The 22,738-nt window shown below is 39.9% G+C and overlaps 1 protein-coding gene across 1 annotated transcript in view; it reads right to left on the reverse strand.

The window, feature by feature from the left end:
- Nucleotides 1–6,988: 6,988 nt before the first annotated feature.
- Nucleotides 6,989–22,738, reverse strand: part of Cul3 (cullin 3) — a 43,823-nt gene continuing 28,073 nt past the window's right edge. The window contains exons 10-14 of the mRNA XM_071695934.1: nt 15,545–15,911; nt 12,727–12,896; nt 9,390–9,528; nt 8,986–9,113; nt 6,989–8,883 (exon numbers count right to left, since the gene is read on the reverse strand). Of these exons, the coding sequence (XP_071552035.1) occupies nt 8,859–8,883; nt 8,986–9,113; nt 9,390–9,528; nt 12,727–12,896; nt 15,545–15,911 (829 nt within the window). The 3' untranslated portion in view covers nt 6,989–8,858. The remainder of the gene's footprint in view (nt 8,884–8,985; nt 9,114–9,389; nt 9,529–12,726; nt 12,897–15,544; nt 15,912–22,738) is intronic.

Genomic DNA, 22,738 nt, shown 5'->3' on the forward strand with positions numbered 1-22,738 from the left:
AAATAATATGTATTATGGAGACAAACAAGATATAAACATGCCAAAGAGAAAACGAGCTGTTGTTACGATAACTCGTATAGATTATGGTTGTCTCATGCCTATACCAAAGGGACAGTTGGCTCTGCCAAAGGGGACATACTCATATGCGTCCCCTTCGTATTTAGAATGAGTATATAATGCTAAATCGATCTCATGTTCTAATCTGCATGGGAACATTATACTTTTCAAATAAATGATGTATAACTTGGAATCATGAATCTAGCACATGAATTTTTCATGAAATTTGGCATTTTTATAACTATCATTTTACTTATAATCGCTCCTGACATTTAAGTATCATACTGAAAATTGAATGAGCAAATGGTTACTTAATTTGTTACACAGGCTTTGAGACGATCAATTGCAGGGGTCATTACAGTTATCAATGTAGTTAAAACCCAAGACCTTAAACACTCACTCCTCAATGGATATGCATTTTCAGAATAATTTGAAAACTTACACTTTGTAGACATCTCTACAGGCTATTTTCATGCGGGCTCCTATTTTGAATAAAACTTCTGTCTCATATTCTGAATTTAAGATATCCTTGAAATACTTATTCCAATTAGATTAGTTGGGCACAGTAAATTAACTGTCTCACATCCAACACATACAAAGAGATGGAATAGCCAAGGTACATTTTTCAGTTTTGAAACTAATTCAATAACACTAGCAGTAAATAGTTCTTGGAAAGATGCAAAGATGGAACAAATAATTTTGTGAATGTGGATGGCATGCATCAGAAAATGTTTAATGAGCTATCTAAAGATTAAATGAAACTGAAACTAGAGTATGCATCGCACCCTGAGTCATTGCACTTCGAATGTAAAAATTGATAGATAAGGATCTAATAGATGGTTGAGGAGAGGGCAATTAAGAATATACCTGTAATTGGAAAATTGGCCTAAAATGAAATGCTGCAAATTGGATCGGATTCCAATTGAATTGCTTGAGGGGGTGACTGTTGTTAATTGGCTAATTAGGATTTTGTGTATGGATGGCTCATGGTGAGGCATCTGAAGATAAGTGAAATGCCTGTATAGCACCATTATTCGAGTTATTGAAGTACAAATTTGTGAAGTATACCTGTTTCATTGTGTGGGAGAATGGGGGATGAGAGGTTGGTGACATTTTTAGATTATTAGATTGGGGAGTAACAATCTAGTTTCAGGAGTGGTAGGGGATGTGAGGATCAAGTGTTTGCTTTGAACTTGTGTGAAAGAAAAAATACTTTGAGAAAGATTTATGTGTGGAATTTTTGGATCTGGAGAAAGTACATGAAATGGTTGACAAGATTTTTTTTTGTAGAGGGTGTTACAAATATATGGTGTCTCAGGAAAGCTACTTAAAACATTGAGGAGTTTTCATCAAAAGATTAATGCATGTGGTTCCAGGTGAAGGTGGACTGCTCAGGGGTTCATGTTGTCACCATGGCAGTTTAATCTGTTTATGATAGTGGTGGTGACGATGGTGAATAGAAGGGGTCTGGAAGGAGAGGTAGGTCTGCAGTCTGGCAGTGGTGCAAGGGCTTGGAAGGTCAGTTAATATTTGTTGATGATGTGACATTGGTGGCAGATTAACGAGAAACTGCAGAAGTTAATTTTTTATTGACTGAGATGACATGGGCAAATGAAGTCCTGGTAGTACCAGGAAAACGACAAAAAACCCACATTTGTTCACAGTCTCTAGCTGTCATGTGTAATGCACCGAGACAACAGCTCCTATCCACACCCAGGCCCCACAGACTTTTCCTTGGTTTACCCCAGATGTTTCACATGCCCTGGTTCAGTCCATTGACAGCTCATCTACCCCAGTATATCACATCGTTCCAATTCACTCTATTCCTTGCATGCTTCTCTCTCTCTCTCTCTCTCTCTCTCCCCCCCCCCCCCCCGCATGTTCATGCCCGAATCACTCAAAATCTTTTTCACTCCATGAAGTATAATGATGATGAATATATTTGTTTTCCTTACATATTCGCCATCTCCCGTGTTAGTGAGGTAGCATTAAGAACAGGGGACTGAAAATATTCTCACTTGGCCCCTTCTTTGTTCTTTCTTTTGGAAAAAATAAATAAAAAATTTACACAAAACGTTTTGTGGGGCCTGGATGTGGAAAGGGAGTTGTGGTTTCGGTGCATTACACATGACAGATAGAGATTGAGTGTGAACGAATGTGGCCTTTGTTGTCTTTTCCTAGCGCTACCTTGAGCGCACGTGCAGGGGGAGGGGGGTTGCTATTTCATGTGTGGCGGGGTGGCGACAAAATGTATGAAGGCAGTAAGTATGAATATGTACATGTGCGTTGGGCCATTCTTTCGTCTGTTTCTTTGCGCTACCTCGCTAACGCAGGAGACAGCAACTAAGTATAATAAAGAAATAAATCTATACGTAAACACCCATACACGCACATATACACATCAACATATACACATATATATTTATATACATCCTCAAATACAGACATATACATATATGCGGCAGGGGTGTGTGATGTCTCCATGGTTGTTTAATTTGTTTATGGATGGGGTTGTAAGGGAGGTAAATGCAAGAGTCCTGGAAAGAGGGGCAAGTATGAAGTCTGTTGGGGATGAGAGAGCTTGGGAAGTGAGTCAGTTGTTGTTCGCTGATGATACAGCGCTGGTGGCTGATTCATGTGAGAAACTGCAGAAGCTGGTGACTGAGTTTGGTAAAGTGTGTGGAAGAAGAAAGTTGAGAGTAAATGTGAATAAGAGCAAGGTTATTAGGTACAGTAGGGGTGAGGGTCAAGTCAATTGGGAGGTGAGTTTGAATGGAGAAAAACTGGAGGAAGTGAAGTGTTTTAGATATCTGGGAGTGGATCTGTCAGCGGATGGAACCATGGAAGCGGAAGTGGATCATAGGGTGGGGGAGGGGGCGAAAATTTTGGGAGCCTTGAAAAATGTGTGGAAGTCGAGAACACTATCTCGGAAAGCAAAAATGGGTATGTTTGAGGGAATAGTGGTTCCAACAATGTTGTATGGTTGCGAGGCGTGGGCTATGGATAGAGATGTGCGCAGGAGGATGGATGTGCTGGAAATGAGATGTTTGAGGACAATGTGTGGTGTGAGGTGGTTTGATCGAGTAAGTAACGTAAGGGTAAGAGAGATGTGTGGAAATAAAAAGAGCGTGGTTGAGAGAGCAGAAGAGGGTGTTTTGAAATGGTTTGGGCACATGGAGAGAATGAGTGAGGAGAGATTGACCAAGAGGATATATGTGTCGGAGGTGGAGGGAACAAGGAGAAGAGGGAGACCAAATTGGAGGTGGAAAGATGGAGTGAAAAAGATTTTGTGTGATCGGGGCCTGAACATGCAGGAGGGTGAAAGGAGGGCAAGAAATAGAGTGAATTGGAGTCATGTGGTATACAGGGGTTGACGTGCTGTCAGTGGATTGAAGCAAGGCATGTGAAGCGTCTGGGGTAAACCATGGAAAGCTGTGTAGGTATGTATATTTGCGTGTGTGGACGTGTGTATGTACATGTGTATGGGGGGGGGGGGGGTTGGGCCATTTCTTTCGTCTGTTTCCTTGCGCTACCTCGCAAACGCGGGAGACGGCGACAAAGTATAAAAAAAAAAAAAAAAAAAAAAAAAAAACATATATACACACTTGTAAATATTCATGCTTGCCTTCATCCATTCTTTGCGCTACCCCTCCCCACAAGAAGCAGCATCGCTACCCCCACATTTGTTCACACTCGGTCTCTAGCTGTCATGTGTAATGCACCAAAACCACAGTTCCCTATCCACATCCAGGCCCCACAGACCTTATACAAAATGCCTGGGACCAGAAGTGTTTCGAATTTAGGAATATTTGCATATACTTAATGAGTTATGGAAAACAGGATGGTATGGAAACAAATGGTTAGAGCTGAAACATACCTCATTTCAAACATTCAACGGCCTTCCTCAGTAGATCCTGATTCTAGCATTTGTTGGGGCCATATTTCCCAGCAAGTGATGATTACCCAGTCAGAAGCCTTGGCATGTCGCTTTCTTATTGGAACGTTGTTCTGTTATCTCCACTCATTCACTGCCATCTCTGTTGCCCGACATGACCAACAGATGAACCCAGGCCTTGTATCAATGTTGCCTTAGATAGCAATAGAAGCCGATTCTAATGTCTTTCTTATTTGTCTACTTAGGCCTTTATGCCATATTCTTGCCTTGTCTTACTACACAGATTTGCAGCAAGGACTCATCTAAAATTAGGTATTTTCCTTCAAAATGACAGTAAATTTCTGCCATAGGTAAAGTCTGGTAGGTTTCCATTATTGTTTTTTCTAGTGGTGTTTCATTTGCTTTTAACCCCACATATTCCTCAATCATCATTTATAAAGTAAAAATAATATGTTTAACGAAGCTCTTCTGGTCTAAATACTTTCTACTACAAGAGTCCATAGATATGGATTTCATTCCAATATTTATCTTTCTCCCTTGCAAAACCTGACTCTCAAATTCAACTTTTCCTTTACCATTCTAATTGATATTCACTTCCAAATACCTATTCCTAAACTTCGACAAAAGTTCTTAAACCTTCTGACTAAAAGGGCACTGTGACAGCTCATTTCTTTCAAAAACTAGGCTCATTCACAACTTCCAGTTCTTAACCCTTCTGACTATTAGGGCAAGATGACAGCTCATATCTTTCAAAAACTAGAACAATTCTGCTTGCACTCAATTTTTGTTCCTCCTCCCACACCCACACAATTAAAGCAAAGTAGAGTATCACAATGTAGAGTATTCACAGCAACAGTGTCAACTTCCACAAGATATATGAACTCGTATTGTCCCACTTCACTCGCATCTCATGTAATGCCGACATCCAAGTAAACAATAATCATGATGACAACACACAGCCAATCATCTATGCCATCCTATACTCCCATTGTAAAGTTATTAACAGCATTCAGAAGTCTTCTATGTACCCTGTAGTCATCACTTTCCAAGGAACTCTCCAATTTTCATTATATGCCGTTTCTTAATTCATGCATACCTATTTCTTCAATAGAACTTTTTCCATTATCTATCCAGGAATAAAAGTCTGGACTACACACCCTCTTCCATTTCCAAGTCCAGTGTTCTTCATCTAAACTGGATTTACTTATCTTTTTAAACAGAGAGAGTACAAAACACCACAATACCTTGTGATTCCTCATTTCTAACACTTTTCCTGTATAGGTGTCCAGTCTAGAATCTGCTCACTTGTTATCAAAGATCCCCTAGGCCAAAGACTGGCATGGGCCTACAGTTACTTGCTGCTCATCCCTTCATATAATACCATATTGGGTGAGTGGTTGTGACTTTGACACAGTAATTTTTATGCTTCATTATGGATTATTTTGTGTACTTCATAAAGTGTCCTAGGAGTATAGTCTGCATACTACAAGAAACTTTTACATCTTTCACCTTAAAAGATGTGTTCATTTCTTTATTTTAAGGATTGTTTCTGCTGTACTACTGGTAGTAACCACATGGAACTAAAAAAACTTGATACATCGTCTAATCTCCTTGATATTACACTTCTTAGGATATAACAGGAAGTCTTTATTATAAAGGACCTTGAAGGTCAAAATTTTTGACTACTGGAATGAGCTAGAAGTAAATTTTAAGTATAAAATTTTCTGACATACAAATATTATAAACCTATATGTCATCATCACCATTATATATCTTTTCCCAGCTCTGAGGGATGGATAAAGTTCAGAGTCATCAAGTATCACACCCATATCCTCCATTCATACCCAATGTGCTGATTGAAATCTGGACTTCTGTACTTACAAGTATCAGGCAGATGTTATCTCCCACAAATTTCTGACATCAGAATTAGTGTGAAACAAGTCTTCTGGTCTATGGAATTTTCTATGATATTATCATAAAACTGCACGTGAAAGCAATAATTTCAAGCAAGAGGATTCACAGCACTATAGTGCATATGCTAAAAATATATCAACAGTGCCTTATGAATTGTATATGCAATTCATCATCTTTTCTACTGAACTAATATTACTGGTAAAATCATCATCAGTAACCCACTGGAATGTAATGATCACCTCTATACTTCAACCATTTCTTGTTAACAAGTGGTCCATGCAGAATCATGCAAAATTCTTAAAACATTATGCCTTTCGACACGTGAACCCTTCACATTTCAACACTGTGTCCGAGTGTATAGCAGAGATGATACATACAAAATGTCTGATTGAATTCTGAACATTTTAAAAATTTTTATGGTAAACAGAAATTCATCTACATTTTCACACAGCAAACTTACCCTTCCAAAATATTCTGAGAAATGATAATGATCTTTTCCTCAAAACAGATCATGTGGGAATAATACACTATAATGCATTTATATTACACTAACTCTTATGTACAATGATGTTTTTATTTAAAAATAGTATTCTATCTATCACAACGACCATATCCATTTACATGGGTTGGATGAAATGTATACAGTAAAAGTACCTTTTAGGGTGAATCAGATTTGCAGAAGTAGGGTCCCACACCCCTAGTCAGCAAACTGGCAAAGAGCATGGTTGCCCAACTCTCTGGGGTACACTCCTTACCTTGGTACACTTACATATTGGCCTTTCAATCTAAAATTCTTTGATCATATTTCCAGTCGACAGAAAGATTTTATGCAATATATGGCTTCCCTTTAATAAGCAATCTAATCCAAATTGCAAAACAAAATCATAGTCCAATGCACAAGGTTAAAACCAACCATAAAGAAGCTAATTTTTGTTTGGATATGGACACTAAACATGCAAAGTAAATATGTCTTGAGACAAAGATTTTACATGAGAATAAATATTTTTCATTGTATAAATCCAACCCAGTTTTCAAGTTAAAACACAGTAAAAGACATTCATTCTGATGTTAATGAGGGTATCTAGTATTCTCAAACAAGGAAACAGCAACAAACAGAGTAGCCTCTTTGACATTCATTTAATGGAATAAATACATAACTCTTTTGAAACCTGTTTATATGTCCAATGGTAGCGAGTGTACAAAGGAGTCTGGCAGGAGAGACCAGATAACAAAGAATATTCAAGGAAAAGAGAGCATGATCAAGAACATGATGATGTAAGATGGCAGGCAGATGGATTCACCGACACCCTAGTCCCATCCCAAAACCCTTTTAATTTGCATACAGCCATCTCCTTAACCTCCAAGTCTCAACAGATGTTTGCATTTAAATGCCATCAGTGAATTTAACACTAAAAAATTACTCCCTGGGATTTACAAAAGTTTATATAAATTAATCTATATCTTTCTCAGGTAGGAACATTATGTATTTTATACCAAAAAAAAAACCCACTAGTTTTGATGCTAGGTGCCATACCTGGTCTAATGTTGAAGTATTACCAGATGCAGCAACTACAGGCATCTACAATCTAGTGCATCATGATGGTTCTTCCACAAGGATTCTAGTTTGTGACGGATTCTTCATACTTGGAGTCTTGGAAGAAACTGTATACAAATAATACTCAGGCACATTAATACATAGGTGGCAAATTTCTCCTCCTGTGCTTTGTCATTTTGCTGACCACAACAATATGGCCTATTACTGAAAACTGCATTCACAAAATTCCTTAATAATACCAGAGGTGTAACCAGTACAAATTTCATGTGGGACCCAAGCATAGTGTTAAGACCCTCATTAAAATGAGACAAACAACCTTTCCCATTTTTTGATTTCCCTTGGAAATGCTTATAAAAGTAATGATTTTTTCATCATAATTTTCAAACTGATTAAAAATAGGTTTATTATTAAAATATGGTTTATTATTAATACAACTAAATAACTATAAAAATTCATATGCCTGGGTCAGTTTGGAAGGACTAATAACACTGCTGCATACAAAATTCATAACAAAGTCACTAACCACCTAATCTCTCAATAATAAGCTTCTATATACCATGTAGAATGCTATTTGTGTAAAAAAAAAAAATGTTTGCATCTACTTTTCAGTGTTATAATTTAGTAATGATATTTGTAAGTTAAAGATAACACTAACAAGGATGGCTATCACAAGTGCATTACTTTACTACCACCTATGAATTAATACCTCTGCCTGCAAGGAAGAGAAATCTTTTAACAAAAGTGAGCAACAGAAGTCCTCTCCATCCAGAAATTACACAAGTAGAAGAGAATGAAGGTTAAGAGGATAACAAAATTTCAAGATGAAACAATTGCATCGTTTATGAACTGGTAATAGCTCAGCGTTGACCACACACGCAAGTTTGGCTGCGCTGGGACCAAGCAAATAAGCAGGTCATCACTCTTACATTATTTTTTGTTTTCACTTCCAACTGGTTTCTCAGCCATAATCACCTCCAGGCCAACGAATCACATCTAGATACTTTTAAGTCTGGCATCTAGTTTTATAATACGGGGAGACCCTTTTGACACTCTTATTAACCACTGATATCACTGTTTTTCTGGTTGTCACTATCAACTGTTCTGAATGTTTCCACTGGCAACAATGGCTAAGAGAAGCAGCTAAGAGCAACCTGCAACACAATTTCCTGGTGAATTGAGTTTTTTATTCCAGGTTTACTCTTGGTACTTGTGGCAACATCAGAATCTACAGCCGTACATTTGCCGTTCCCAGCAAGTTAAACTGAGGGTGAAGTGAGCATCTGCTGAGAGAGCAAAGGACTGAGGAGAGCAGAGTTGGATTGGGTTGATCCTTGGGCTCAAGTAATCCTTTCCCTCACCCAATATGGATGTACGACTGTATCTCTTACAAAGGAAGGTTTCACAGCCTTGGCTATGCTCCAGTATATAACATACTCTTCACGCCACATATGAGTAGATTTTCCTGTAAAAAGAAAAATCAATTAAGATGTGCAAAATTCAGGTTTGAAAAATTAAGTGACAATAAAAAGAAAGTCATTAACACAATTAGGTTTACAAAACTCACCTGTCTTCTGGAGTGCGGGCTAAATATTCCCGCTCTATGAGGCTTTCAATTCTTTTCTTGATAAGTATTGGGGACGGTAAGAAACGGGACTTAAGCTGATCAGTTACTTCAGCCACCAAGTTGTTATGCTGTAAGAAATTATAACGTCTAAGTATGTTAAGGGAAAATAATGTTATTTCATTCTTCACAAAATGTTTATACCACTATTTATAAACGTTCTGGATATACAATGCCATGCTCAACTTTCACAAAAGGAAATACATTACAATATAGTTGTTGTGTCAGTGTATTATGAAGAGAACATGAAGTACATATAATGATAAGTTTCTAGCTTAAGGGATCATAAGTATCATGCAAGATCACACAGAATCAACAGAAAAAGAGCTATATTTCAAATGACTAACTGTCATTCGCCGGCGAGCCTTCATAATCCTGACAATAGCAGCTTCAATCTCATGTTTACGATCTTCATCGACTTTACTTCGGGTTTCCTTCCTCTCAGGTTCACTTTCACCCTTAGCTGCCACAGCCTGAATCTTCACTCTAAGGAGTAAACAGTCTGAGATAGTGAAAGCAATCCTCAAGTATCTATCAACATGTACCAATTTTTCAGAACCTACATCAAGGTCATGGCACATGCACATTCCACACACCAGACCTTCATTAAACTATTTCAGGTTATCAAACATGAAAGTAGATTATGAGGGGTGGATGTTTATTAGTACCTGAGCATTCAGCCGTTAGAAGTCAAAGATAGGCAAGTGTTTTGGAAGCAGCTGAGTGAGCGTGTCAGTAGTTTGGATGTTCAAGATAGGGTATCAGTAAAGGATAGATTGAAAGTGAAAGTGAGTAAAGTGGCACTTAAAGTCAAAATCTAGGGACAAGAGGTGATGAGTGAAGTAAATGGAAATGGTGAGCACCTTGTGGAGCAATGCATGGAAAAAGAACTTGCAACCGGGAATACCTGGTTTTTATATATCTTATTTATAATTACCCCATGACCAAGTTCTATGAAAGTCCTGGTGATACCCTTGGCCTCTTTCTAAAGGCTTCTTCAGAAACACTTGGTTTCAAAAGACAGACCTATATAAGCACATGTGGACAAGGAAAGATGGTAAGCAAACATTACTGGACTGCTAACTAACTAACAGGATTGCAAAAGAAAGACTTTTGGGTGTGAATATGCTGAGAGAGGCAGCTGGTGGGATGTCTGATAATTATCTGATGGAGGTGAGGGTGAACATTTGTAGAGGTTTTAGGAAGAGGAAATACTGTGGGTGAATAGAGGGTGGCAAAAATATGAGCTCAGGAGAAAACTTTGTGTGAAAAGATAAAACGAGAATGAGTGTAGTACGTAAAATGTTAGAGTAAATGAAGCTAGGGTTGGGTGGGTGAGGAATGAGAGGTGTTTAGTGAAGTAGTGCTGGCATGTGCAAGAGATGTGTGTGGTATGTGGAAGGTAAGGGGTGGGCAGGTGAGAAAGGGTAGCGAGTCATGGAATGATGAACTTAATATGCAGTTGTAAAAGAAAAGAGAGATATATACTTACAGGGAAGGACTGTCAGTGAGAGAGGTCAAGAGGAAGATGCTAGAGCCAAAAAAGGGGGCAAATGAGAGCTGGGATGAATAAAGATCTACAAAACTTCAAGAAGAATAGGAAAATGTTTTGGAAGGTTAATAGAAAGAGAAATATTTAGAAATAAGGAAGGATTTTTGCCTGTGGCATTTATGAATCTGGAGAAAGCACATGAGAGGGCTGAAAGATGCTAAGAACATATAGTATGTGAGGAAAGTTCTTAGAAGCAGTAGTGAAGTGTTTTTATGAAGAGTGCCAGGCATATGTATGAGAAGGGGAAAATGAGGATGAGTAGTTTACAGTGAAGGTGGGTCTGCAATAGGGGTGTGTCATGTCACCATGGCTGTTTAATTTGTTCATGGATTATGGATGGGGTGGTGAAGGAAGTGAATACAAAGGTCTTGGAGAGAGGAACAGATATGCAGTCTGCTGGGGGTGAGGTGGGGGGCCTGGTACATAAATGAGTTGTTCGCTGACAATACAGTGCTTGTGACAGACTTGAGTGAGAAACTGCAGAAGCTGGTGCCTGATTATAGGGGTGTATCAAAGGACTGAGCTGAAAGTAAATGTGCATAAAAGTTAGGTTATTAGGTTTGTGCTATGATACATTCTACTCTGAGTGTGAGTCTAAATAAAGAGAACTTGGAGGAGGTAGAATGTTTCAGTTACTTGGAAGCAGATATGGCAGTGAATGGAACTATGGGATATGAAAAGAGTCAAAAGGTGGGTAAGGAGGCAAAGATCTTGGGTGCACTAAGGAATGGGTGGAATTTGGGCAAAGAAAGGTATGAATGATGGTATAGTCATCCCATTGGTACTGTATGGATGCAAAGAATGGGCCTAAGACAGAAATGTAAAGAACATATTGAATGTGTTGGAAATGAAATGTATGAGGACAAAACATGGTGTAAGGAAGAGTGAAGCATAAATGATAAGGTAAGGGAAAAAAAACTGTGGTAGTTACAGGATTCTAAATGGAAGAGCTGATGAGGGTAAGCTGAAATGGTTTGGACACATGGGGAGGATGAGTGAGGGATGGACGACTTCGGGGGTATACATTTCATAAGTGGATGGAACATGGATAAGGAAGAAACCAAGGAAGTGGAAGGAACGTATGAAAGATGCTTTGAAAAGATGCCTGATAATGCAGGATGACGCAAGGCATAGAAAGGATAGAGCAAACTGGAGCTATGTGGTTTAGAGGGAAAGACATGCTTTCAAAGGCAGAACCAGGGTATATGAAGCAGTTGAGGGATAGCATAGAAAGGTCAGTGGGGCCTGATAAAGATAGAAAGGTCAGTGGGGCCTGATATTTTATAAGGAGTTCTGGTTCTGGCACATTATACATGACAGCTATTCTATCTATCTATCATTCTATATCTCTGATGCCTCTTTCAATTGGAACTCCTAAAAGGGTTGGACACTGCAATGGAGTCTCCATAACTAGTGAACTACAGTGCTGCTTCTTAGTCTATAGGGGCTCACACTTAACAGGCCACTGGCAGAGGGCAACTCTAGTGCAGTGTCTGCTGAGGCTCCTACCTAATTTTCCTACAAACTATTTCTATCTAATGCTCCTTCCAACTATTTCTACCTGATATTTTTACTTAATGCTTCTGCCTATATGTTCCTACTCACTACTTCTATCTACTGCTCCTACCACTTTGCCAAAAGGCAGGGATAGCACATAGTGCTCCCCACAGAAAAATCTAGAGTTAATGCATGACAGCTCAAGAGTGGATATGAGTGAATAATGCCATTTCTCTGCTCCTCGTGCCACCTTGCTAACAGTGGAAATGACAAACATATATGGGGTAAAATAAATAAAACACTCATCAAAGTATCCAACATAAACACTGAAAACATCAACCAAAGTTTTCTAAAAGTTTTTTCACAAGAATAAGAGCTGCCTTTTCCAAACATTAAAAAAGAGAATTTCTGGAATGTGTTTCTTTAATTTATAAAATTAAAAGATATTTACACATCAAATCATGATAACATGAAAGAAAAGTAAATGACTAGGATATGCCAACTTACATTCTGGCAGGATTTAGGTGTGCATCTTTACCATTTAAAGTAAAGAGAATAGAGAATCAAACAAATCCCGTACTGTGCTGGTGTTTGTCTATATATGTTTTTTTAAGTATCATTTACAAAACCCATACCTGTATAATTTGGATGTGAAAGAATCATTTACAGTAAACTCATGAGAGGACTCCATCTCTTTAGTCTTTGGAGTCTTGAGCAATACACGTTGGGCTGGCTTGCCAAGTGCTAATGACTGTAGCGCTCGGACCAGGTCTCGGTCAGGGATGTCGGTCTCATTTTGTATCTCCTGTTGAAAATAAAGAAAGAAATCATCTTGTAGTATCACTCATTTTTTCTATTGGCTAACTGCTTTTTCTGTGTCAGTAAGGTAGCATCATGAATAAACAAACAAGACCCTCATTTGCAGACATCCACTCTTTATCTGTCATGTGTAATGCACCGACATCAGCTTAAACAATACCTGGTAAACACCCTGCAAAAACTTGAGGGGTTTCACCCCTACATCCCTAGCTAAGTCCAGGCTGTTGGATAGCTTTTCCAAAAGGCTTAAAGTCACTTCTACACCTTCAGATGAATATGTTGAATAAAAAGATTCAGGGGTTGCTGAAGACAAGGCTATTGCCTCTCCCTCCCTTCCAGTAACCCTCACTCCATCCCAGCCCAGTCCACCACCACTGCAAGCACTCATCACAACATTTTCTGGCAAGTTTTCACTGAACATCATCTGTCACTTGAAGATGACTGTGATATACGGATCATACCCAGAATTGTTTCTTGTATATTCCATACTTAAGAGTTACACACTGAAAGTGTTTGCTGAAGAACTTAAACCCCTTACACTGAAGGTTGCAATTGCTCACATATGAAAGATATCTTAAGAATTTTGTTTTTACATATAAACAGCCCCATAACTTTAAATATTTTCTGTTAATGCATCCACCACATGAAGGAAGGAAGGGTGCATACCCAGTTCTAATGAAATAATTGTTGTATTGTTGACTGGTTGGTAAGGTTATTTAATGTATGTATGACTCATGGTGAGGTGCCTGAGGATTGGCGGAATGCGTGCATAGTGCCATTGTAAAGGCAAAGGGGATAAGAGTGAGTGCTCAAATTACAGAGGTAGAAGTTTGTTGAGTATTCCTGGTAAATTATATGAGAGGGTATTGATTGAGAGGGTGAAGGCATGTACAGAGCATCAGATTGGGGAAGAGCAGTGTGGTTTCAGAAGTGGTAGAGGATGTGTGGATCAGGTGTTTGCTTTGAAGAATGTATGTGAGAAATACTTAGAAAAGCAAATGGATTTGCGTGTAACATTTATGGATCTGGAGAAGGCATATGATAGAGTTGATAGAGATGCTCTGTGGAAGGTATTAAGAATATATGGTGTGGGAGGCAAGTTGTTAGAAGCAGTGAAAAAGTTTTTTCGAGGATGTAAGGCTTGTGTACGTGTAGGAAGAGAGGAAAGTGACTGGTTCTCAGTGAATGTAGGTTTGCGGCAGGGGTGTGTGATGTCTCCATGGTTGTTTAATTTGTTTATGGATGGGGTTGTTAGGGAGGTGAATGCAAGAGTTTTGGAAAGAGGGGCAAGTATGAAGTCTGTTGTGGATGAGAGAGCTTGGGAAGTGAGTCAGTTGTTGTTCGCTGATGATACAGCACTGGTGGCTGATTCATGTGAGAAACTGCAGAAGCTGGTGACTGAGTTTGGTAAAGTGTGTGAAAGAAGAAAGTTAAGAGTAAATGTGAATAAGAGCAAGGTTATTAGGTACAGTATGGTTGAGGGTCAAGTCAATTGGGAGGTAAGTTTGAACGGAGAAAAACTGGAGGAAGTAAAGTGTTTTAGATATCTGGGAGTGGATCTGGCAGCGGATGTAACCATGGAAGCGGAAGTGAATCATAGGGTGGGGGAGGGGGCGAAAATCCTGGGAGCCTTGAAGAATGTGTGGAAGTCGGAACATTATCTCGGAAAGCAAAAATGGGTATGTTTGAAGGAATAGTGGTTCCAACAATGTTGTATGGTTGCGAGGCGTGGGCTATGGATAGAGTTGTGTGCAGGAGGGTGGATGTGCTGGAAATGAGATGTTTGAGGACAATGTGTGGTGTGAGGTGGTTTGATCGAGTAAGTAATGTAAGGGTAAGAGAGATGTGTGGATATAAAAAGAGCGTGGTTGAGAGAGCAGAAGAGGGTGTTTTGAAATGGTTTGGGCACATGGAGAGAATGAGTGAGGAAAGATTGACCAAGAGGATATATGTGTCGGAGGTGGAGGGAACGAGGAGAAGTGGGAGACCAAATTGGAGGTGGAAAGATGGAGTGAAAAAGATTTTGAGTGATCGGGGCCTGAACATGCAGGAGGGTGAAAGGCGGGCAAGGAATAGAGTGAATTGGATCGATGTGGTATACCGGGGTTGATGTGCTGTCAGTGGATTGAATCAGGGCATGTGAAGCGTCTGGAGTAAACCATGGAAAGTTGTGTGGGGCCTGAATGTGGAAAGGGAGCTGTGGTTTCGGGCATTATTGCGTGACAGCTGGAGACTGAGTGTGAACGAATGGGGCCTTTGTTGTCTTTTCCTAGTGCTACCTCGCACACATGAGGGGGGAGGGGGATGGTATTCCATGTGTGGCGAGGTGGCGATGGGAATGAATAGGGGCAGGCAGTGTGAATTGTGTGCATGGGTATATATGTATGTGTCTGTGTGTGTATATATATGTGTACATTGAGATGTATAGGTATGTATATTTGCGTGTGTGGGTGTACATTGTGTATGGGGGTGGGTTGTGCCATTTCTTTCGTCTGTTTCCTTGCGCTACCTCGCAAACGCAGGAGACAGCGACAAAGCAAAATAAATAAAATATATAAAATGACCAATTAACTTCTGTATGAACTGGATATTAACAAACTGCAATATTTCTGTAGCACAGTGAACTTTACATACCTCATAAGTAAGTTTATCTCTGGTATTGAAGAGCATGAGAATAACCATCTGATACGTAGACACCTGAATGATGTGTTTCTTGGGGCCTGAGGGTTTTCCGGTTGCCATTACAGATGATCCTGATGGTGATGCTATGGCATTCGTTGGTGTAGGTGTGCCAGGAAGGCTAGGGGATGGCACTAAACCATTATTACTGCTTGTTCCACCAACAGTTGATGATGAAGAAGATATACCAGCAACACTGCTTACTGTATCTCCTGAGGCTACAGCTGCTACTGATGCTACTGATCCAACGACAACACTGGCTGCTGCACAGCCATTATCCTCTTTTCTTGAACCATGGAATACTGCATTGAGATCTGCAGATCTAGATGAAAAATGCAATTTACAGTACCATGATAATAATACTACAATCATGAAAGCCAAAAAGTACATAAAACTTTTTCAACATCAATTCAATCAGCATCATACAACATAAGAAATATGGGTGAAGCTTGCATCATGATTATGAAATTCATAACCAAAAATCACACATTAGTTTTCAACTTTTTTTTTCATTTGCAGTACCTGAAACTCCATCATATTTTGCTGCACCCCTATCCCATATAATATCCCTTAAACTTCATTAATAATTTGCATTATCCTAGGCATTTTTGTGATTAACACAGCTAGAGTATAGGACCATTACCTAATCTATTATTTATTTTTTTTTGTTTTTGCTTTGTCGCTGTCTCCCGCATTTGCGAGGTAGCGCAAGGAAACAGACGAAAGAAATGGCCCAACCCACCCCCATACACATGTATATACATACGTCCACACACGCAAATATACCTACCTACACAGCTTTCCATGGTTTACCCCAGACGCTTCACATGCCCCGATTCAATCCACTGACAGCACGTCAACCCCGGTATACCACATCGCTCCAATTCACTCTATTCCTTGCCCTCCTTTCACCCTCCTGCATGTTCAGGCCCCGATCACACAAAATCTTCTTCACTCCCTCTTTCCACCTCCAATTTGGTCTCCCTCTTCTCCTCGTTCCCTCCACCTCCGACACATATATCCTCTTGGTCAATCTTTCCTCACTCATTCTCTCCATGTGCCCAAACCATTTCAAAACACCCTCTTCTGCTCTCTCAACCACGCTCTTTTTATTTCCACACATCTCTCTTACCCTTACGTTACTTACTCGATCAAACCACCTCACACCACACATTGTCCTCAAACATCTCATTTCCAGCACATCCATCCTCCTGCACACCACTCTATCCATATGCCTCGCAACCATACAACATTGATGGAACCACTATTCCTTCAAACGTACCCATTTTTGCTTTCTGAGATAATGTTCTCGACTTCCATACATTCTTCAAGGCTCCCAGAATTTTCGCCCCCTCCCCCACCCTATGATCCACTTCCGCTTCCATGGTTCCATCTGCTGCCAGATCCACTCCCAGATATCTAAAACACTTCACTTCCTCCAGTTTTTCTCCATTCAAACTCACCTCCCAATTGACTTGACCCTCAACCCTACTGTACCTAATAACCTTGCTCTTATTCACATTTACTCTTAACTTTCTTCTTTCACACACTTTACCAAACTCAGTCACCAGCTTCTGCAGTTTCTCACATGAATCAGCCACCAGCGCTGTATTATCAGCGAACAACAACTGACTCACTTCCCAAGCTCTCTCATCCCCAACAGACTTCATACTTGCCCCTCTTTCCAAAACTCTTGCAGTCACCTCCCTAACAACCCCATCCATAAACAAATTAAACAACCATGGACACATCACACACCCCTGCTGCAAACCTACATTCACTGAGAACCAATCACTTTCCTCTCTTCCTACACGTACACATACCTTACATCCTCGATAAAAACTTTTCACTGCTTCTAACAACTTGCCTCCCTCACCATATATTCTTAATACCTTCCACAGAGCATCTCTATCAACTCTATCATATGCCTTCTCCAGATCCATAAATGCTACATACAAATCCATTTGCTTTTCTAAGTATTTCTCACATACATTCTTCAAAGCAAACACCAGATCCACACATCCTCTACCACTTCTGAAACCACACTGCTCTTCCCCAATCTGATGCTCTGTACATGCCTTCACCCTCTCAATCAATACCCTCCCATATAATTTACCAGGAATACTCAACAAACTTCTACCTCTGTAATTTGAGCACTCACTCTTATCCCCTTTGCCTTTGTACAATGGCACTATGCACGCATTCCGCCAATCCTCAGGCACCTCACCGTGAGTCATACATACATTAAATAACCTTACCAACCAGTCAACAATACAGTCAACCCCTTTTTTAATAAATTCCACTGCAATACCATCCAAACCTGCTGTCTTGCCGGCTTTCATCTTCCGCAAAGCTTTTACTACCTCTTCTCTGTTTACCAAATCATTTTCCCTAACCCTCTCACTTTGCACACCACCTCGACCAAAACACCCTATATCTGCCACTCTATCATCAAACACATTCAACAAACCTTCAAAATACTCACTCCATCTCCTTCTCACATCACCACTACTTGTTATCACCTCCCCATTTGCGCCCTTCACTGAAGTTCTATTATAAAAACAAAAAACTGTCAGATTTCTGCTATAATGTAAAAGAAAAAATGTATCACATCATGATGATTATGACTGAAAATATCTGTGGCACCCTGAAAATATCTGTGGCACCCCTAAGAGATGTCTACAGCATGCTGGGAGGAATCACTGGATCACAGGGATATAGTACTTATGCCTAAGTAAATTCAAATCTGAAAATCATGCAGTGTCTAGCTGTCAAAATGCATCAGTGCTACATAACCTACCTGAATACCACATACATCTTTATCATATATGCTTTTCCCTGAATACTACATACAGCTCTGTCATACGTGCTTTTCCCTGAATACTACATAAATCTCCATCATATATGCTTTTCCTACTTTTGCGTTGGATAGCTCAACTAATTTTTCTTCAAACCATGGTAAATGCACAGCTCAGTATCTTCCTTAAAAATACAACTGAACACACTTACCTACATTTTCCTTCCACTTTACTTTTAATGTTCCTTGAATCCACTTACACTAAAGTCCCATATCAATTTTTCCACACAACCATAACACCCTAATATTTCAACTCTTTCAATGACTACTCATTGTAATAACCCATTTCTGTCTTATTTCCTCCTTCCTCACAAACTAACTCTGAAACATACATGTCTCTCTCAGGATGAAACTAAACTGAACTATTTGCACTGTGCTTGCCATTCCTCAGATAAGAATGTTCCAATATCTCATGAAGCGGGTAGTGATACTATTTCTAATGAATGTGACAAAATGTGCCATACCTCTAAAAATGCTTTTACATCAATGTTCATTCCAGGATTCTTGCCTTCAAAATTTCAATATCTTTTCTTAACTTGTTCAGCATTTCCCATGTTAGTGAAATTGTACTTGAAGCAGATGAAGAAATGGCTACATCCCTTCACATCTAATCTCTAGTTTAAATGTGGAGTGCACCACAGCCCACTCTCAACAACCAGGCCCTAAAACCTTCCCCAGTCACTTAATATGCCCTGATTCACTCCACTGAGAGCACATCATTCCCTGTATACCGCATTGTATACTAATGAAATATTTAAAATCATGTAAACTTTCCATCTTTTTTTACTATCAATGATGAATTACATTCCATTTCTCTTTCCTTAAACAAAACTACCTTGCTGTTAACAGAACTTTGAGCGGTTTTTTCTCACACAACTTCTTTATTTGATTACTTCAGCCACTAAAGACTTTGCAGATTCTCTGACATCTACAGGTAACTATATGCCCTTTTTCACTTCTTTCCTGCAACCTTTACTTCAACAATTAACTACAATGACAGTCATAACCTTTCCCATAACTCTGTTCATGAATACAATTAACCATTATGACCTAAGAAATACATCCTGACACAGGTTGAACTTCTTTAATCCAGAGCTTTGTGGTCCAGGAACTCCCATGGTCTGGCATATTTTGACTTCTGCCTTTGTGGTCAAGTAACTCCCATGGTCTGGCATGTTTTGACTCTTCTGCCATTAGTTTGTGGATCTGCCATTAGTTTGTGGATCTGCCATCAGGGTGGTGCTGTTAGCAGCACTAAGGTGCCAAAATTTGTTTACACTACAGATGGGCTAATTAACAATCCTGTTAATTTCTTATATTCATTTTTTTGCTGAAACTGAAAGCCAGAAAAGTTTAAAGTTTTGGAAAACTTTGAAAGGTGCCAGGAGAACAGAATTAGACAATGCACTTATAAAGTGGTTTAAGCTCCCATGTAATGAAGGTGTGAGTATTTCTGGGGAGATGCTCATTGAACAGGCCAAAGTTTTTCATAGATAACTAAAGCTAGACTATGACTGAATATTCACAAGGATGGTTACACAAGTCTAAGTGGAGACATGGAATTTTAGCACATAGTGTGTACGGAGAAAAGTGTAGGGCTGAAATGGAAGCTTGTACTGTAAGGCTGTATTGAAAGAATTGATAAAAACTTGAATTCTTTATCAAACAACCAACCACTATACACGTACAGGGCGAGAGAGTGTACGAGCTAGCTGCCTGGCTGGGGCTGATGCACCGCAGGATGGCTGCCTTGATGATGACAATAAAACAACAATAGTAACAAGAGTGATGCGAGAAGATGGAGTGAGTATTTTGAAGGTTTGTTGAATGTGTTTGATGATAGAGTGGCAGATATAGGGTGTTTTGGTCGAGGTGGTGTGCAAAGTGAGAGGGTTAGGGAAAATGATTTGGTAAACAGAGAAGAGGTAGTAAAAGCTTTGCGGAAGATGAAAGCCGGCAAGGCAGCAGGTTTGGATGGTATTGCAATGGACTTTATCAAAAAAGGGAGTGACGGTATTGTTGACTGGATGGTAAGGTTATTCAATGTATGTATGATTCATGGTGAGGTGCCTGAGGATTGGCGGAATGCGTGCATAGTGCCATTGTATAAAGGCAAAGGGGATAAGAGTGAGTGCTCAAATTACAGAGGTATAAGTTTGTTGAGTATTCCTGGTAAATTATACGGGAGGGTATTGATTGAGAGGGTGAAGGCATGTACAGAGCAGCAGATTGGGGAAGAGCAGAGTGGTTTCAGAAGTGGTAGAGGATGTGTGGATCAGGTGTTTGCTTTGAAGAATGTATGTAAGAAATACTTAGAAAAGCAAATGGATTTGTATGTAGCATTAATGGATCTGGAGAAGGCATATGATAGAGTTGATAGAGATGCTCTGTGGAAGGTACTAAGAATATATGGTGTGGGAGGCAAGTTGTTAGAAGCAGTGAAAAGTTTTTATCGAGGATGTAAGGCATGTGTACGTGTAGGAAGAGAGGAAAGTGATTGGTTCTCAGTGAATGTAGGTTTGCGGCAGGGGTGTGTGATGTCTCCATGGTTAATTTGTTTATGGATGGGGTTGTTAGGGAGGTGAATGCAAGAGTTTTGGAAAGAGGGGCAAGTATGAAGTCTGTTGGGGATGAGAGAGCTTGGGAAGTGAATCAGTTGTTGTTCGCTGATGACACAGCGCTGGTGGCTGATTCATGTGAGAAACTGCAGAAGCTAGTGACTGAGTTTGGTAAAGTGTGTGAAAGAAGAAAGTTAAGAGTAAATGTGAATAAGAGCAAGGTTATTAGGTACAGTAGGGTTGAGGGTCAAGTCAATTGGGAGGTTAGTTTGAATGGAGAAAAACTGGAGGAAGTAAAGTGTTTTAGATATCTGGGAGTGGATCTGGCAGCGGATGGAACCATGGAAGCGGAAGTGAATCATAGGGTGGGGGAGGGGGTGAAAATCCTGGGAGCCTTGAAGAATGTTTGGAAGTCGAGAACATTATCTCCGAAAGCAAAAATGGCTATGTTTGAAGGAATAGTGGTTAAACAATGTTGTATGGTTGCGAGGCGTGTGCTATGGATAGAGTAGTGCGCAGGAGGGTGGATGTGCTGGAAATGAGATGTTTGAGGACAATATGTGGTGTGAGGTGTTTTGATCGAGTAAGTAATGTAAGGGTAAGAGAGATGTGTGGAAATAAGAAGAGCGTGGTTGAGAGAGCAGAAGAGGGTGTTGTGAAATGGTTTGGGCACATGGAGAGAATGAGTGAGGAAAGGTTGACCAAGAGGATATATGTGTCGGAGGTGGAGGGGACGAGGAGAACGGGGAGACCAAATTGGAGGTGGAAAGATGGAGTGGAAAAGATTTTGAGTGATCGGGGCCTGAACATGCAGGAGCGTGAACAGCAGGCAAGGAATAGAGTGAATTGGATCAATGTGGTATACCGAGGGGTCGACGTGCTGTCAATGGATTGAATCAGGGCATGTGAAGCGTCTGCGGTAAACCATGGAAAGTTTTGTGGGGCCTGGATGTGGAAGGGAGCTGTGGTTTCGGGCATTATTGCATGACAGCTAGAGACTGAGCGTGAACGAATGGGGCCTTTGTTGTCTTTTCCTAGCGCTACATCGCACACATGAGAGGGGAGGGGGATGTTATTCAATGAGGTGGCGATGGGAATGAATAAAGGCAGAAAGTGTGAATTGTGTGCATGTGTATATATGTATATGTGTACATTGAGATGTATGGGTTTGTATATTTGCGTGTGGGGACGTGTATGTATATACATGTGTATGGGGGTGGGTTGGGCCATTTCTTTCGTCTGTTTCCTTGCGCTACCTTGCAAACGTGGGAGACAGCGATAAAGCAAAATAAACAAATAAAAATAATAGTAACAAGAGTTGACCAAAGCCATCTACCTACCTGTAGTTGTTCATAAATCAACTACTTATCACAAAGCTGAAACAAAGTTTGTGGATGAATATGAAAAGATAGTGGTAGTGGAAAACTTTGCCCCACAACAAGTGTATAATGCTAATGAATCTGCCCTGTATTGACATCATATGCTATGAAAAACCCTTGCCCAAGATATTGAGGAGTCTCCATCTGGGGATACTTTTCATGTAAACTGATGTAACAATAAAAACCTTATTTAAAAGATTTATCTCAAGCTTTGTTCTACCTTTCATAACACAGCAATTTGTATGTGGAATGAGTTCGCAAGATTAGGGGTCGGGAATATGTTTACATAGGGGGTTCACTTTGGAGTAAATTTCTATTCTATCCCAGGTTACAAACAAAATACATATATCTTTTC

This window comes from Panulirus ornatus, chromosome 58 (genome assembly GCF_036320965.1).
Source record: "Panulirus ornatus isolate Po-2019 chromosome 58, ASM3632096v1, whole genome shotgun sequence".
Lineage (NCBI taxonomy): Eukaryota > Metazoa > Arthropoda > Malacostraca > Decapoda > Palinuridae > Panulirus > Panulirus ornatus.